This window comes from Silurus aristotelis (assembly GCF_946808225.1).
Source record: "Silurus aristotelis genome assembly, chromosome: 2".
NCBI classification, from domain to species: Eukaryota; Metazoa; Chordata; class Actinopteri; order Siluriformes; family Siluridae; genus Silurus; species Silurus aristotelis.
In genome coordinates this window covers 28537012-28556390 of record NC_139575.1, presented here as the reverse complement: position 1 = coordinate 28556390, position 19379 = coordinate 28537012, and the positions used below count along the sequence as shown (strand labels likewise).

General features: G+C 35.3%; 2 protein-coding genes across 9 annotated transcripts in view; one reads left to right on the top strand and one right to left on the bottom strand.

The window, feature by feature from the left end:
• The window catches only part of rbpjl (recombination signal binding protein for immunoglobulin kappa J region-like), a 19520-nt gene extending 18461 nt beyond the window's left edge, over positions 1-1059 (bottom strand). For 2 of the 5 annotated variants that reach the window (XM_083533352.1, XM_083533353.1), the window contains exon 1: positions 822-1059. In XM_083533352.1, the coding sequence (XP_083389478.1) occupies positions 822-855 (34 nt within the window). In that variant the 5' untranslated portion in view covers positions 856-1059. Of the gene's footprint in view, positions 1-75; positions 135-821 lie in introns of all 5 variants that reach the window. The other 3 variants (XM_083533355.1, XM_083533356.1, XM_083533354.1) reach the window with 3 other exon arrangements.
• The window catches only part of matn4 (matrilin 4), a 24005-nt gene extending 4626 nt beyond the window's left edge, over positions 1-19379 (top strand). The window contains exons 3-17 of one of the 4 annotated variants that reach the window (XM_083532616.1): positions 2740-2863; positions 3203-3769; positions 4418-4540; positions 4687-4809; positions 7691-7813; positions 10669-10791; positions 11229-11351; positions 12312-12434; positions 13557-13679; positions 14891-15013; positions 16409-16531; positions 16695-17108; positions 17215-17367; positions 17878-17982; positions 19181-19378. In XM_083532616.1, coding sequence (XP_083388742.1) covers positions 2791-2863; positions 3203-3769; positions 4418-4540; positions 4687-4809; positions 7691-7813; positions 10669-10791; positions 11229-11351; positions 12312-12434; positions 13557-13679; positions 14891-15013; positions 16409-16531; positions 16695-17108; positions 17215-17367; positions 17878-17982; positions 19181-19239 — 2478 coding nt within the window. In that variant the 5' untranslated portion in view covers positions 2740-2790 and the 3' untranslated portion in view covers positions 19240-19378. Of the gene's footprint in view, positions 1-2739; positions 2864-3202; positions 3770-4417; positions 4541-4686; positions 4810-7690; positions 7814-10668; positions 10792-11228; positions 11352-12311; positions 12435-13556; positions 13680-14890; positions 15014-16408; positions 16532-16694; positions 17109-17214; positions 17368-17877; positions 17983-19180 lie in introns of all 4 variants that reach the window. The other 3 variants (XM_083532619.1, XM_083532618.1, XM_083532617.1) reach the window with 3 other exon arrangements.

Genomic DNA, 19379 nt, shown 5'->3' with positions numbered 1-19379 from the left:
GCAATGGCTTGCTGGAGACAAAGCCACAGTGTAAATTGCCAACAGTAGCAGAGTCCCACATCTGCTTTCAGTTACCTTCTAACAAGAAGTTGCTGTTCCTTAATCCAGGGCTACTTTGAAGCTGTCAGTCAACCCTAAGTAATAGAAACATAGCACTCAAATTCTCTGGTGAGACCCTCTGTGGTGAGGTCCCCAATTCATTTGCTGGTTCCCAATTTGAGCTTAGCAGAATGTGTGTAATATGAGTGTCTCTCTTGTGAAGATTCCTCAAGGCTTGACGTACACATGGTCATAAATGGAAAAAGAGAGCTTTCACATAGTTCTCAGCAGTGCTTTGAATTGGTTTTAATCTCCGTCATATCTTTTAGAGATAACATTCCATTCAATAACAAATAAAAATGACCCTTCAACATGGTCTCTTGATTGCAAGAAAAAGAAAGCACATTAGCTCATAGTAAAAGTTCTGTATAGTTGGGGGTTAACATAATAGATAGAGAGCTGTTAAACTAAGAAGTTGTTTAAAACCTGAACTGATATGAGATATGTTGGAATTGTAACAAGTAGGAGTGATTTTGTTCTTTTTCTTAGTAAGTCAAATTGTCATAATAACTTCATCTCTCACCTTAAGCCTATCCAATTATAACTTGCAATGTGAATTTGCTCATGCAGTTAAATGTAACATTAACAATCAAAAAATTTTTTTTTAAATGATACTCTTTCCTTTCTATATTATAACTAACCATTTTGAGAAGTTTATGACTATACAAAGTATGAATTGTCTGTAAAAGATCGCAGCCCAGCCATGGAATGCGGTCACTCACCAACTTCTTTCTGACCTTTATTTTGTTCTTGCATGTCTCTCAGTCGCAGTCTTCTTTTTGTATCTCCTAGTGTTTTTTTGCCCTGTTACATTCACCTCTTTACATAATTTTGTTCTTAACCGCAACCATTTTTCTGATCTAACTGCAGTGAGCAGATGGTACATTCATTCAAACCACTATACTGTAAGCTTCTTCATTGCCTGCTGTTGTGACATTGGTGTTGAACTCCTGGCAGTGTGTGTCAATCCCTGTGTACATTTGTTTTAAGAGATAACAACCTGCACCCAGGTGTGTAGTTCTCATGCTTGCACCACGCTTTGCAAATATTAGTTGACACAAGGACATGAGCTCTATATAGTATAAATATGGACAACATTTGTATTACAATTTTTAAAAAAATCTTTTGTAAGTTGGAAAAGTTTCCAAGTAAAAAGGAAAGAAAATATAAAATAGCACATATCATGAATAAGTATTTTTAGTATCATAATAATTGTAACAAATTGCTTTCTTAGACATAAGGACAGATGAACTCTATTTTATATTTTAATACATATTATAAAGAAGTGCATGTATAGGCTGGCTTGAGCCATTCCCTTTTGAACAAATATATGTTGTAAATGTATTAAACTGTATCTTCATTTTTAAATATGTTGTTATTAATTTTATTCAACCCAAGCAGGAGCTCATAAAGCTACACTTTTCTCAGTGTTTCATTGAGTAGTTTTAGGGTTTTAAGCTTTCCTAAGAAGTCTAACTGAAACAATAATGTAGTGTTTAAACAGAATATATAAATTATTCTAGCAAGGTTTTCCAGAGAAACCAGGAAGTGGTTACAATGATGTACATTCGGGAATGTAAAGGTACAAATTGCGTGTGATCATAAAAGCACTTAAATGAGTTTAGATAGATAAAAAAAAAAAAAAGACAGGAAAACCTTTCCATGTCCAAGGGAACCTTTGCATTAAATTTTCTTTCCAACTAGTGACATGAGATAATGCTTGTAAACTAAAAGCAGTTTTGACATTAATATATAAAACAATTCCTGAATTGTAACATAATATTTGACATGTATTCAAATTTGGCTTTAGTTATGTTGATAGCAATAAATACAAAAACATTGTTTAATGAACAAAATCAGTGTGCATGTCTTAATACCTATTCAGGGAAGTTATCTTGACATGAAACACACACACACACACACACACACACACACACACACACACACACACACACACACACACACACACACACACACACACACACACACACAGGGGCTCTTTGTATCAGGAAGACATAATGGAAAAAGGTCTGGTGATGCTGAAATAACCACTGTGGTTCAGTAAAGTCCCAAAGGGAGTGCAAAAGCAAACAGTTGCACAACCTTTTACCTCAGTACACTGAGTATATAGTAGGAAGAACATCTCAAGCCCTAAAGACTAATGCAGAGTGCTTGACTAGTTGTCTGCTGATAAGGATAATAATTACAGATTTGTTTTAGCTTATTTTAGGTTAGGTTAGCTGTACAAAAGAATCGTTCTAAACCCTTACACACCATTGTTTTAAGAATGTTTTCACAGACAGTTATAACTCTTCCTGGACCCTCTGAGAAGTACCATGTGTCTCATATTACACAAAGCATGCCTTTTACAACCTTAAATGTGCAGACATTGTTATTATCCTATAAACATCTTGCATTGTGTTTGAACTAACAGCTTGCTAACATGCAAGTAATTTATGAGTTGAATAATTTCTCTGTGTTACCAACATCTGGTTGGAACTTCTACGTGCTACAGCAGGCAATCTGTTTGTCATTGTAATTTTATGGCAGGACCAAGTTGGACTAAGCAGCTGTTCCTTAAATGTATGCCTTTGTGTTCTGACCTTAAACTCTCACTTTCTTTCTCTTGCCCACTTACAGACATAAAGGCAGACTGATTACACTGCAAGCCTGAGCATCTAGTGTGGCAGAATGAGACATTTGGTTGTGTGTGTTGGTGCACTGCTGGCTTTAGTGAACATCTTGGAAGCAAGGCCCAGAAAAGGTCATTATAAAAACACCAAGACATTAAAACACCGTGCTATAATTTCTTTAAAATTTATAGATACAATTCTGATATCTGATATTTCTGATAAAAGTAAACTCATATTAGAAATTTTAGAAAAATATTTATTTTCTATGTTGGAACTAGTGTCTAGTTTTTTCTAGTGTGCATTACTTTAATTTACTAAATTGTAAGTGTTTTTTTTTAAACAGGTAGTTCATTTGTTCATGTTTTACAGGGCCAAGACTGTTTACAACTTCTACTGTTTATCAGTAACTTTTACTGATTATTGCTGCCTCATTTAGCATTTAGTCTAAACATTGTTTTTTGTGTGCACAGATGGAAATGAAAAGTGTAAATCTGGCCCAGTTGACCTAGTCTTCATAATTGATGGCTCACGCAGTGTTCGGCCACATGAGTTTGAGACAATGCGCAAGTTTATGATTGACATTATCAATGAAATGGACATCGGCCTTAATGCTGCCCGTGTGGGTGTTGTTCAGTACTCGAGTCAAGTGCAGAATGTCTTTTCCCTGAAGCAGTTCAGTACTCAAAAGGATATGGTCAAGGCAATCAAAGAGATCATTCCACTGGCACAGGGTACCATGACAGGCCTGGCTATCCGTTATACCATGAATGTGGCATTCTCTGCTGAAGAGGGTGCTCGACCCAATGTGCCTCATGTGGCGGTGATCGTCACTGATGGACGGCCTCAGGATCGTGTTGCTGAGGTAGCCGCTGCTGCTCGAGAGTCTGGGATCGAGATCTATGCTGTGGGAGTGGCCAGAGCTGACATGACATCCTTGAGAGCCATGGCATCACCACCTTTTGAAGATCATGTCTTCCTAGTGGAGACCTTCGATCTTATTCACCAATTTGGGCTCCAGTTCCAAGACAAGCTTTGCAGTAAATTTACTTTTCTCATCATGTTTATACCACAGTAGCCATACAGAAAGATATATATATATATCAATGAACACCAAGGCACTGAAATTAGAATACAGTTTTAATTAGAAAAATTTGGAAATAAATGTTTAAGAAAAAAACATTGACAGACACTGTTCCACTATATGGACTATTTAGGTGATGTGTAATGTAATGGCAATTATTAAACACATTTTTTATAGATTAATATCTGGTTATCATGCAAGGCACAAACATACATGCCCTTAATGTCCCTTTTTCCTAACTTTATATTTCAACTTATATATTTTGTCAATATATTTTGTCAACATTGATGCATTTTTTAAGCAATCAAATTAATTGTTTAAAGCTTTTTTTTTTTTTTTTTTTTTTTTGCATCAAAGCAGATAGCGGTTGACTTTAGCTAGCACAGAACCACAATATACTGTAGGTCTTGTGTTAATCTTAGGTAGTGTGAAAATGTTGATTATTAGTGAACAAGCCTTTTAAACAAATGTAATAATAATAATAATAATTATTATAATAATAATAAAATTTTTGCTCATAATCCAAACTGAGTTCAAATGATATCTAAAGAAATTTAATTGATATGATTCTGTCTGAGTATTAAAGCAAGATTTCTTTTTACAGAAATAGATCTTTGTGTTGAGTCTGACCATGGCTGTGATCATATCTGTGAGAGCTCTCCTGGCTCTTATCAGTGCCTCTGCCTGCCAGGTTACACACTCCAAGATGATGGAAAGACTTGCACAGGTGTTTTTAGTTTTTTAGTTTAAAGCTGATAGAAACTGTGCTTAAACAAAACAGAAAAAATAATGTGAAAATAATATCTATACAAAATCTTTAAAGTTATTTGAAGATTTATGTACTTTTTGTTGTATGCTTACCTTTGATTTTAGCCATTGATTTGTGTGTGGAGGAGAAGCATGACTGCGAACAAATCTGTATCAGTTCTCCTGGGTCTTTCAGCTGTGACTGCAATACAGGATATACACTCAATGAAGATAAGAAGACCTGCAAAAGTAAGTGACAATATACATACAGTGGGTACGGAAAGTATTCAGACCCCCTTAAATTTTTCACTCTTTGTTATATTGCAGCCATTTGCTAAAATAATTTAGGTCCATTCTTCTTCCTCATGAATGTACACATAGCACCCCATACTGACAGAAAAACACAGAATTGTTGACATTGTTGCAGATTTATTAAAAAAGAAAAACTGAAATATCACATGGTCCTAAGTATTCACACCCTTTGATCAGTATTTAGTAGAAGCCCCCTTTTGATCTAATACAGCCAGGAGTCTTTTTGGGAAAGATGCAACAAGTCTTTCACACCTGGATTTGGGGATCCTCTGCCATTCCTCCTTGCAGATCCTCTCCAGTTCTGTCAGGTTGGATGGTAAACGTTGGTGGACAGCCATTTTTAGGTCTCTCCAGAGATGCTCAATTGGGTTTAAGTCAGGGCTCTGGCTGGGCCATTCAAGAACAGTCACGGAGTTGTTGTGAAGCCACTCCTTCGTTATTTTAGCTGTGTGCTTAGGGTCATTGTCTTGTTGGAAGGTAAACCTTCGGCCCAGTCTGAGGTCCAGAGCACTGTGGAGAAGGTTTTTGTCCAGGATATCCCTGTACTTGGCCGCATTTATCTTTCCCTCGATTGCAACCAGTCGTCCTGTCCCTGCAGCTGAAAAACACCCCCACAGCATGATGCTGCCACCACCATGCTTCCCTGTTGGGACTGTATTGGACAGGTGATGAGCAGTGCCTGGTTTTCTCCACACATACCGCTTAGAATTAAGGCCAAAAAGTTCTATTTTGGTCTCATCAGACCAGAGAATCTTATTTCTCATGATCTTGGAGTCCTTCAGGTGTTTTTTAGCAAACTCCATGCGGGCTTTCATGTGTCTTACACTGAGGAGAGGCTTCCGTCGGGCCACTCTGCCATAAAGCCCCGACTGGTGGAGGGCTGCAGTGATGGTTGACTTTCTACAACTTTCTCCCATCTCCTGACTGCATCTCTGGAGCTTAGCCACAGTGATCTTTGACCTCTCTCACCAAGGCTTTTCTCTTCCGATAGCTCAGTTTGGCCAGACGGCCAGCTCTAGGAAGGGTTCTGGTCGTCCCAAACGTCTTCCATTTGAGGATTATGGAGGCCACTGTGCTCTTAGGAACCTTAAGTGCAGCAGAAATCTTTTTGTAACCTTGGCCAGATCTGTGCCTTGCCACAATTCTGTCTCTGAGCTCTTCAGGCAGTTCCTTTGACCTCATGATTCTCATTTGCTCTGACATGCATTGTGATCTGGAAGGTCTTATATAGACAGGTGTGTGGCTTTCCTAATGAAGTCCAATCAGTATAATCAAACACAGCTGGACTCAAATGAAGGTGTAGAACCATCTCAAGGATGATCAGAAGAAATGGAAAGCACCTGAGTTAAATATATGAGTGTCACAGCAAAGGGTCTGAATACTTAGGACCATGTGATATTTTAGTTTTTCTTTTTTAATAAATCTGCAACAATGTCAACAATTCTGTGTTTTTCTGTCAATATGGGGAGCTGTGTGTACATTCATGAGGAAGAAGAATGAACTTAAATGATTTTAGCAAATGGCTGCAATATAAGAAAGAGTGAAAAATTTAAGGGGGTCTGAATACTTTCCGTACCCACTGTATATTTACAGAGATTTGTTTTCGCTTCAAAAGCAGTAGTTTAACCAGTAGCAGACACAACTGTGACTAAATATATAAAACTCTATGTATGCCTAAATATATTACAGATATGACATTATAATTATTGTTATTATCAGCCATACAAATTAGTCTACAAAAATATAATTAACACACTTTGAATAACATGATAGTTGACTGAAGGCCAAGATAAACTGCTAAAACAAATGTTAAATCAAGTGGTACTCTGGCTTGGTTGGATTAAAAGCCTTTAGCCACACTGGCCCTTTCTGGATAATAGTGAAAACTGCTAGTTTAAAGGAATAATTTTTTTTTTTTTTATTAATTTATTTATTTTTTATATACAGTTTAATTGCAGATTTATATACACCAATATTTTGAATTTTGGTGAAAATGTTTCAGTGATAATTATTTTAAACAAATATTTAAACTCTAAAACTATACACAAAACTATACAGTATATCCAAAATAAACACCAGAAACATAAAAACTGAATAAATATCATATCATCATATTTGTATCATAAATAAATCAAAATGTTTAACATTTTGCCAGATATGGATTTGTCAAACAAACAAACTTTTAATGTTTTAAATTAAAATTTGTTAATGATGTATTTAGCAATAAGGACATCAATCAGATATAACATCATAATAATGATCCTCTTCCACTTCTCCACTGTTTGATCTTTATGCTGTTTATTCCAAAACCTGAAAGTTGTTGTGGGTCAAAAGTGTAAATGCTTTTACTTTTTTATTTTTTTATTTTACTCTGTGGCTGGAGTTTCAAATGTTTATTACCTGACAAATGTGCCAAGTGTTTTAAAGATCACCAATCTATCGATCACCAAAGAATCACTAATCTCAATCATTTAAGATTTCTTCCCAGTCTTTTGCAAAACTGACAGTTCACCATTATCCTTTCAAGTTTAAATTCTTCCTGGTGGGACAAGTCTAATCCAAGTCAATTTACAAATTACAGAAAACAGATCCAATCCAATTTTAAGTATTTAAATATTAATATGATGTTTAATTCGAAACAGCAAGGGAGTGTATTTTAGATAAATAAAATTTTCCCAACTAGGAATTAGAATAATTGCAGAATAATTGAAAATATTCTTTTTGGTGGTTGATGTTTTCAAATACATTCTACAAATGTTTTATTTGTTACACTTTTACTATTCATCCTTTACTATTTTTTTTTCATTACTTGTTCCAGTTATAGACTACTGTTCATTTGGAAATCAAAGCTGTGAGCATAAATGTGTCAGTGTCCTTAACGGCTTCAACTGTCAATGCAAGGATGGATACACTCTGAATGATGACAAAAGGACCTGCACAAGTTAGTAAAGCTAACAAACCAATTATGCTTTCCTTCTATTAAACAATAGACACATTAACACCCACATGAATAAAGAAAGGGGTAGACTAAATAACAGTAACAATAGTCAGAACAGAAATCATAACTAGTTTACTTGCTTTGTGCTACATATGATGTAATAAAAAGGTCATCTTAGCTCTCGACACCTGTCAATGTTCAGGAAATTTGTTTTACAGTGTGACAAACTGTTCATTTACATATTTTCACTGTTTATCATAAATATGGCTTGGTGTTTCTTTTCATTTGTAAAACTTCCTTTTCTTTGATATTTGCTTATTTAACATTTTATAGACTTTTACATATTATAGACATGATTCATTAGTGTGTTGTTCTAAAGCCTGAGTATACTTTTTAGATTTCTTTTAATACGTATTTCACATATAAAATAGGATTTTGTCATTTGTATTTGATAGGGTTGATAAAAATCTCTTCATATTTTATATCAAAATAGTTGTGTTTTGTATTTTTGTAGTTTTAAAATACTGTAAAATACTTAGTAAGAAGTCTACATGATGACATCATAGAAATGTAGCCTCTGATTGGTGCCTTCTCAGTAGTTTGCACAGACTTGTTGAGATCAGAACAAAAAAATAAATGCATATAGAAGAAGTTGGTCGAGGTAAGAAATGTCCAGGCTGCCAGTTTTAATATTGGTAATTTAATTATTGTTATATGTTGTTGCTAAAATGTTTGATTTCAACTTCCAAATAGGTATTTGGAATCCAATGATTGATATATAAATATTTGATTGTGGAATATTGTACACTAATTGAAGCTGTTTTACTAATTAGACCATGATATTGCATACCATTTGCATGAATGACTGCCTGACACATAATATATTATTATATTTATGATTAACAATCAAATAAAAATTTAGGTTTTATTAGTTGTCTTTTTATGTATGACTTGTTTGTCATTGAGTCAGTGTTGATGATGCAAAGTAGGCCCTTCATTACCAATCACCAAGTAACTAAATTAGGATACAAATATAAGTAATTTGCATACTTTTTTGTCTTTCGGCTGCTCCCGTTAAGGGTCACCACCATACGTCTCTTAATACTACCCTGTCCTCTACATCTTCTTCTTCTTCTTCTTCTTTCGGCTGCTCCTATTAGAGGCATGTCTTTACTCCCACATTCATAAACCTCCTCTTTGGTCATTTTCTTTACCTCCTTCCTGGAGGCTCCATCCTCAGCATTCTTCTATCTACCCATGTCCCTCTGCACATGACCAAACCATTTCAATCGCACCTCCACCACCTTGTCTCCAAAATATCATTCATGCATGGTCCATCTAATAAACTCGTTTCTAAACCTGTCCATCCTTGTCACTCTCAATGAAAATATGAGCATCTTCAGCCCTGACACCTCCAGCTCCGCTTCCTGTCTTTTACTCAATGCCACTGTCTCTAAACCGTACAACATAGCAGGTCTTACCACAGTCCTATAAACTTTCCCTTTCACTTGTGCAGATACCCGTCTATCAAAAAAAAACCCTGACACTCCTCTACACCCACTTTACCCTGGCTGCACTCTTTTCTTCACTTCTCTAACACACTCTCCATTGTTTTGCACTGTGGACCCCAGGTTATTAAATCTATCCACCTTCACCCCCTGTATTTACCACTGCAATTTCCACCCTTTTAGCAAAATCTACCACCATCTGCCCTTCCACTTTCCTCTCCTTAAAGCCATACCTACCCATTACCGGCTCATCACCTCTGTTCCCTACACCAACATGGCCATTGAAGTCTACCCCAATCACCAATTTTACACCGTCTGCCACTTCATCTATCTCACTCCAGAATTTTTCCTCACAACCCACTTGTGGAGAATAGGCACTGATGACATTTACAATCACCCCTTTAACTCCTAGCTTCATGTTCATCAGAAACTCTATTCACATTCACTATACTCTTACTGTATTCTTCCTTCAGGATTACACCTACACTATTTCTCTTTCTATCCACACCTCCAATGTTCCTGGTCTTACTCCCTTTCCACTTAGTTTTCTGAACACACAACAAACCTACCTTTCTCCGCTCCATCATATCAGCTATCTTTCTCTCTTTACCAGTCATAGTACCAACATTTAAAATACCAACTCTAAACTTCACTATCCTACACTTCAGCTTTCCCTGCTGTCTCTGTAGACGTCTTCCTCATCTCCTTCTTCTCCTTTGGCCAACGGTAGCCCAATTTCCACTGGTAATCTGTTAGCTAACAATACCTGTGGCGGTTGTTGGTAACCCGTGCCTTGACCGATCCGGGATGAAATTTGGCTTGTGCAAAACTAAAGGCTGGGTTAAGTCATTTGCAGACTGTTAAACATTGAACTGTTGTTTACTTTAAAAATAACCTTCATCTGGGAGATCACAGGGATATGTTGGTGAATATTTTATCTGTTAACTGGTTGCATATATTGCATGACTCAGCCAGAGAAAACCTGTTTCTATCAAACATTGTTTACAGTGTATTGTGAAGGATAGATCAAATAGGCCAACTGATGAAAAATTTGTGAAGAAATGTCATGCTCTGTTGTAAAAGTATTGTTTAGTATTTTTAAAATATACAAATACAGTAGTTTAGTTTTGATACATAGTGTGGCTGCTGTATTTTGTAGTTTATTTTAAAACACTCAAAGTAAAGGTATTTGGTATTTTATTTAAAAATACATTTTGATGAATCTTTGCCCAACCCTGCTAAAATTTGTCTAGATTATATTAAATAGCCTCTGTCATGGTAGAGCCATGGGCATGTATTGCATATATGCAAATTCTCGATTAAATTCCTTATCCATACTTATCCATCTAGTGATCGACTACTGCTCATTTGGGAATGACAGCTGTGAACACACATGTGTGAGTGTACTTCAAAGCTTTTACTGCCTCTGCAATGAAGGATACACTCTCAACGAGGATGAAACGACTTGTACAAGTTAGTGTGGGCAACCAAGTATCTCTCTCTCTCTCTCTCTCTCTCTCTCTCTCTCTCTCTCTCTCTCTCTCTCTCTCTCTCTCTCTCACACACACACACACACACACACACACACACACACACACACACACACACACACACACACACACACACACACACACACACACACAACAAACATTCTTTGGAAATGTAACAAATCTAAAGTAAATGATACGGGTAAGATATCTATCTATTAATTTTCTTGCAATTTTATTTGTAGGAGTATGAATCATATAAGCATTTTCAGTATTTCTGGTTGTTCTTAAATGTATTAACTAACTATTAGATCATAATAATAGACCATTAACATGGAATGCTTAACTATTTTTGCTCTTCTGACTATTTCAAATTGTTGCTCTTCTGACTATTGCAAACTTTCTATTTTCTGCCTGTTTCAGTGATTGACTACTGTTCCTTCAGAAATGATAGCTGTGAGCACAATTGTGTGGGTGTCCCTAACAACTTTTATTGCCAGTGTAATGAAGGATACACTTTAAACGATGATGGAATGACCTGCACAAGTTAGTAAAGCCCAGTCTTCTTTGAACATGTGCCAAAACATTTAAATTTACAGCAGTATATTCATATGTGATGTTCTATTATATTTTATAATATATATAAATATTTGCCTAGGCAAATAATTTTCTCCAAAATAAAAGGCCACATTATCCTCTATGTTTGTGCTTGGATTGTATGTACCGCTTGCTGACAGTGTACACTGCTTGTTTATTCACTGGGTCAAAAGTAAACCATCTGTTGTGGTGATAGACTGCTGTTCATTTTGAAATTACAGTGTATTAGACTTTTGAAATAAAGGATACACTGTAATTCTTAATACTGGCTAAACAATGATAAATGAACCTGTAAATGTTAGTCTATAAGCCCTTAGATCAAGCCTTCTCCCACATAAGCTTACAGTACATTCAGAAATTTTGGCAGACAATACACTACTTCAAAACATTGTGTATGGGATTTTTGTTTGGCGGATCCAGCAAGCACAAATATGTGTGGGTTAGGCAAATGTGGCATCACAGTTATTTTGCAAAAGTGAAATGCTTTGTCCAGTGTAAATAGTAACCTTCAAGTCATTGACTAACTTCCAGAATAAAGCCATTATTCCTGTTTACTTATTTTAGCTTTGCTCTGACATATGCTTATAATTGTGAAGCCGAGGTATGGCAATTTATGTCCAATCAAATAAATTAACCATTGGTACAGCACTAAAATCTGTATAAATCAGAGCTGATTTCTGTGTAAGATAGCACAGGATGTGCAAAGCAAATGCAAAGCAAATTTTATTGATAAAATAAAGAAAGGCTGAAGGGGTATGAAAACGTTTGAATGAACTGTGTAGTCAGAACACACGCAAAAGAAAAACAAAAAAAAAAGAAATGATAAGAATCAGTATCACATTGTTAAATATTTATTTCACTTTCAATCAGGCTCAGTGTAATTTAACCTATCTTGTCCTTTTGTTCCAGTGATTGACTATTGTTCATTCAGAAATGACAGCTGTGAACACAAGTGTGTTAGTATCCTCAATGGCTTTTCTTGTCTCTGTAATGATGGATATTATCTCAATGATGACAAGAAGACCTGTACAAGTGAGAAGAAATTAACAAACACACATTTAGAACTTTGTATACATACATACCAACATGCATGAGTTTCTTGCATTCAGGGTCACCTGAAAGCAACATTCAGGTTCCCTGCGACATTATGCTTGTTCTCTTTCTAATTCCTAATTCGTCATATAAGTCATATAGATATTGTACTGTGTATTGCTGTAATATGTTATTTCTTGCAAAGTTTGTTATTGCTTAATATTCATTGTTGGGCTTTCACAGGAGCATTTACTCACTTCTTTTAAGACTGGCAGTTAAAAATACTGCAGATATCTCAAATGTTTTATGATTATCTCCACCTTTGATTTCAGTTGTTCTTGTAGCAGATTGACTTTCTAACATGCTCTCTTTTAATCCCACAGTTACTGAGTTTAAGTCAGACTCTGGGCAATATTTTCTTTTACTATTGTTTATGAAGAAAGTTTTGCTTGAGACCTAGAGAAAAGTTTGGGAACAAAATTTTCCTTTTTCTTTGAATGTTCCTTTGCTTAAGCCAGTCAATCTTAGCCTGATGCAAACCAGTTCACAGCAGCAATGTGTTATGTTTTTTAGGCAAACATGCCTATCTAGAGGTCCACATTAATGTATGCTGGTGTTTTTACTTTGAGTAGTCAGACCTTTGTATTCAACTTGTCCTGAGCTTATGTGAAAAAAGCTAAGGAGTAACGGGTAACTTGCCTTCCCAAGCTTCTGGATTGTTCCTTGAATGCATCATTTCCTTGCAACAACAGCATGGAAAATGCCTCAGAGCTTTCATAGTTTCAGGAGTTTTAGTAAATATTTGAATGCAGTCTTAGAATAGATAGAATAGAACACTTAGATAGAACACTTAAACTACTTTTTTTACCTGCTGCAGTGCAGTTATCAGCCATGAAGCGGCATCTTTTAATCCTAGTCTAGTCTCCCAATAGAACAGACCGCTTACTATGCCAATTTACCAGTATTTCAAGAAAATAATCATCTGTCATTAAATTATTAATAGTGCCCCTAGTCTGATTCTGGGATTTTCCCTGGCTGCAGTGATACATACTGTATTTATAAACTTAGTCACTTTTCATTTCATAAACCTTAATAAATCCTGTTCTGTCTTTGTCTTCCCAGTGATTGACTATTGTTCATTTGGGAATCACAGTTGTGATCATGAATGTGTGAGGGTGTTAAATGGATTTCATTGCCGCTGTAATGAGGGATACACACTACAGATAGACGGAAAGACCTGTCAGGGTATGTATAGACTAAACCAAGTTCATACTTCTGAAATAAATACTTTCAAAGTGTCTATTTCTTCTTCTTCTTTTGGCTTCTCCCATTAGGGGTCGCCACAATGGATCATTCATCTCCACACCCCCCTGTCCTCTACATCTGCCTCTTTTAAACCAACTACCTGCATGTCTTCCCTCACCACATCCATAGTGTCTATTTCCTGAATGTGTTCTTTCCCCGAATACAACAATGACAATAATTCAAGCTACTGAAATTGATGCCAATGTAATCAGGTATGAGCAAAAAAAAAAAATAATAGATTAACTTACCTTAAAAAAAATTTTCAAATTGGAGGCACATAGGCATTAGAAATTAATTACCTTTTTTATATACAGTACCAGCATTTTTGTTACATTTTATTAAGTTAGGGCTAAAGGTGATCATACTAAAGCCCACTGGCATATCCATCTTCAAGTACATAAATTGCTATAGAATTAACTACAGCACGCAGCATAAGAACAATTTAGATAAGAAACTTGAACAAATATGTATAGTCTGGATGATAGTTTAACCTGGATGCTTTAAAATCCAAGAACTGTAAATAAAATACCCCACAGCCAATTCTACTGACTTATGGCATTACAGTCGCTGACTAGGTGAGTGAAAGGAGGCCACTGAGATTTTAAACAAGTGCTATAAAACTTAATAAAAAAAATAAATAAAAAGTGAAAACTAAGCTGCTGTACCATCTGTACAGAGACATGTTACAAAATGTGTAAAACTGGTTTGAAAAAGGTCATGATATAAAAAAAAGAAACACACAGGAATATAAATCCTTGCATTTTCTCTTAACAATTTTGTTGGCAAAGGTTTGGTGTATATCAGCACCTAGTGATTAAATGGTTGAATAGATGCACACTTTAACTAGGGGTTTATTTAGGCAGTAAGCAACTATGGCTCTTCAAGTCTATACCTTTTTATGTTGGCTGTAGTGGTACCTTTTTTCTTTACTTTTGTATCTTTATACAGTATCTACATTTCCTAGTGAAAAAGACTTAAAAAAAAAAAAAAAAAAAAAACAGATTAAAGGTAAATAATTGTAATTATCTAGATGTACAATAAAAGCTACAACCCCACTGACAATGAACTGTACAGTTTAATACCCCTTTCTGATATATATGTGTAAAATTACACATTTCATAAAAATTCCTGTTCTGTCTTTTTCCTTTTAGTGATTGACTATTGTTCATTTGGAAATCACAGTTGTGATCATGAATGTGAGAGTGTATTAAATGGATTTCATTGTCGCTGTAATGAGGGATACACACTTCAACGAGATGGAAAGACATGTCAGGGTATGTATTTTAAAATGTCTATTTAATGTAGGAAAATCAAAGTTGGTGAAATGAATGCTTTTTTTTTTTTTTTGCAATAAACAGAAGCATTTTGCAGTTAAAATGTTTCCCAATGTTCTTTCCTCATTACAGGAATGACTCCAAAGCTATGTTTACCATGTATCATTTTACCAGAGCACTTAGGCTATTATATGGCTTTTCCAGACTTCCTTTTGCTGCTAAGTAACAACAGTGAAATAATCTTGTAAGATGTCCAAAGTTATACTCATATTTCCTCCCACCACCAGCACAAATACAAACAAAAACATATGGCAGGTAAAAGCTAGCCCATCTTGATACATTCCACAGAAGAGTTACTATAGCAAAATATGCTGAAGAAGTTAAATATGTTTGTTATGATATAAAAGTGTTGAAACACAATGCATACTGCTACATAGACAATCTCAAATTTAATCTAAAAGGCCCATGCTGATCCCAGCCTACTGCCAACCACCTACAGTACAATGGCCATATGGCTTCTTATAGCAGGATAATCCATTCTGTGGTGGGTTAGTGGTGGGTGAAGTACACAAACCATGTTCTTGAGTTAAAGTAGAGATACACTAGGTAAAATATTACTCCAATAAAAGTTCTTACTTTAAAACTTCACTTAAAAGTAAAAGTACAAAAGTATTTGCCTTTAAATGTACTTAAGTATCCAAATTACTATGATTTATTTATGGCTATAATGTCAACTCAGTTTATGTGAAAATACTCTAATGTTAATCTTAGCACACCAATCTATTAATATGATATTAATTAGACAAACACTAATTGATATCTATTAATATTATCACGAGCCCTTCATTTCAACTACTTAAAAACATCCACGGGTCTATGTGGGAGTGTCAGGTTTTCCTTCCATTTATTAGTCTCAAAATGTTATGCTTGCTGTTGAACTGATGCTGCATTGTATGTTGATGCTAAGTAGAAATCAAAACAAGATCAAAACAGATTGAATGTTCTACCCTGATTGATGTCTTGCAGCATGCTTGACCAGATAAGTTTTTATCAGCTCATAAATAAAAAGAAGTGACTGATTTTTCAAATTGTAGTAGAGTAAAAAGTAAGATATTTGACTATGAAATGTAATAAAGTTAAAGTCAAAGTTTTAGTGAAAGTACAGATACGCAAAATCACTACTTAAGTACAGTAACCAATTAAATTTAGTTTGTTACTGTTCACCCCTGCTGCCCCACTGCTATATTGTCCAGGAGCGTTTTAAGTAACATGACTTTTAGAGTCCTTACGAGTTTATTGTTATTTACATGTCAATTTTCTATTAAAAAATGTTTTATCAAGGATACTTTAAATCACATGGCAGTTTTTACTTGTTTTTTTACTTGTATTTTTTAGCAGACAACCTGTGTAATGTAGTAGAGCATGGCTGTGAGCACCAGTGTGTGAGTACACCAGGATCATACCACTGTATCTGCCTAGAGGGCCATCTTCTACAAGAAGATGGAAAAAGCTGTGGAAGTATGCACTGCATGCAACAAATCAGCATTACAACAGAATATTTGACTCTTCCTATTTTGATTTTGATATATCCACCTAGCAATTTTCCTTTTGAACAGTATACAGAAATACAAAAAACAAAAACCCTATATAATATAATTGATATATATTTTTTTTATTTTAGGCTGCAGATCATCTAACATTGACTTGGTTCTCTTGATTGATGGCTCTAAGAGTGTACGGCCTCAAAACTTTGAGCTCGTTAAGCAGTTTGTCAACCAGGTTGTGGACCAATTAGACATCTCTTCTCATGGAACACGTGTGGGTCTTGTCCAGTATTCTAGCCGGGTGAGAACTGAGTTTCCACTAAGTATGTACAAGAGCAAGGAAGAGATCAAGGCAGCTGTGATGAAAGTAGCCTACATGGAGAAAGGAACCATGACAGGGCTAGCACTAAAGCACATGGTGCAGAATAGCTTCTCTGAGACTGAAGGTGCCCGAGCTGCCTCAAAAAACATACCCCGTGTTGGGCTGATGTTTACTGATGGACGTTCTCAGGATGACATATCAGAGTGGGCAAAGAAGGCCAAGGAAGCAGGTCAGCCACAGCCCAAATCTGTAAAACACATAGATTTAATATAGTGTATCATAAAGCATTTTCACTCTTTGTGTTAGGATATGACTATTTTTATTCTGATTTACAGGAATTACAATGTATGCTGTTGGAGTAGGCAAAGCTGTAGAGGATGAGCTGAGAGAGATTGCCTCAGAGCCAGTGGAGAAACATTTCTTCTACACCTCTGACTTCACTGCAATTAGCCAGATTGCAGAAAACCTTAAACTCAATGTTTGTCCAGGTATATTTAAAAAGAGAAATTTTGGTCTCTGGAACGGAGGAAAGTAGGGGAAGCATAAATAATTTGAAACCAGGCAGAGGAAATATAAGAAGAATGACTGTAGTGTGCTTACCAAGAATAAATTATTCTCTAGCACCATCTGGAGGACATTGCTTCAAGTGTATAAAATGCACAGAGCAAAAAAACTATATATATATATATATATATATATATATATATATATATATATATATATATATATATATATATATATATATATGTATATATATATATATATATATATATATATATATATATATATATATATATATATATATATATATATATATATATACTGTATAGTATGTATTGTTTATAATTAAAATAAACCATTTCAAATGGGGTTTTCCATTGAAAAAAATATAAAATATGACATAAAATGTCTTTCTTTCTTTCTTTCTTTCTTTCTTTCTTTCTTTCTTTCTTTCTTTCTTTCTTTCTTTCTTTCTTTCTTTCTCTTTGTTTTTGCAGAGGAGAGTCAAGGTGAAATAGAGGTGAAGGACCCGTGTGCTTGTAATAGTCTAGTGGAGTTCCAGCAAGCTACCATGGTCTCTCTCAACCAAATCAACCAGAAACATATCCTTCATAATTCTGTGTCTAAACAACTAAAATAATTTACAAAAAAGATCAAATTTTTATTTACACATGGAGTAGATTGTTAAACTTAGGTGTAGTCATACCATTTATTTAATGAGCTGAATTAATAATTGTAAGTGGATGATCTTAATAGGGACAGTAAGTTCAATATGTGTGTGTGTGTGTGTGTGTGTGTGTGTGTGTGTGTGTGTGTGTGTGTGTGTGTGTGTGTGTGTGTCAGAGTGATTCTGCTGCTGTCCAAAGCCTTTCTAAAACTGGTTGTAGCTAGTTATATTTGTGAATTTTTGGTGGTTTGATAACTTAATGATCTGAATTATTTCTAGCCCACAAAAACTTGTATAGGATATTCGGCTGACAGATTCGTTTTTTTGTGTTCCATATCCTACTGCCATACTGCACTCCTTTCACATGAGCGAATTTATTGTGTAGTTTCCATACCAAGCAGATAACACTGTAATGATAGACCCTAAAGTTAGCCCCAGTATCACCAAGCTGCCACTCTTGAGCCCTTGAGGAAGGAATGCATGCGTGCAATAAAAAATTTGGAAACCAGGAATGCTGGTCAGACCAATGACCAGTCATAATAACAAATTATGCAGTATTTGCATCAAATGGCACTATCATATAGCTATCACTCCAAGTGGACATAGCCTGTTCTTCACCCTCTCTCTCTTTTTATAGGATGGCTACTAAAATCAAATCAGCCATCAGCCTTTTCTTATGCAGCATAGCTAATTTAATGTTGTTTATTTTATCTCTATTAACATGCATTGTGTAGTTCTTTTCTTTTCCCCTCGATAAGTAGCATCTACTGCTCATTGTTACCACCAGTTAGTTACTTTCTAAATGTATTCCATATCTCCATAAGATGTTATTTGGCAAAATTCATAATAGTGAAACAATGTCTGATTATATTTACTAAATTATGTACTGGCATTGACAAATCTAAAATTCCCTTTGAAGCCCTTTCTTATCTTCTATACTTTACAAAATGGCAAACATAAATGAATGTCTTTGATTACTATCTGCACCAAAAATAGTGGGAGACTGCATGCTTGGCTGATAAATTAATCTTGGATGCATAGATATTTACATTAAAGTCTACATAACTTTGTTGAAATGCCACTGCCTATGTAAGCATGATAACTAGCACTATATTGGTCCTTAACTGTAACACTGTCAGTAATGACTACACGACTGGAGTATCTGGAGAAGGAGCTGCTCAAACGGAAATGAGAATCATTACATCATCTGCAAGACTAGAGCTTTCAGGGATGAGCTCCTTTTGGGAGGCACTTAAGTGATAGCCCAGACTGGCTCCAAATTCTACATAACCAATGGTCTTCAGATGTAGAAAAAAAAAAAATATATATATA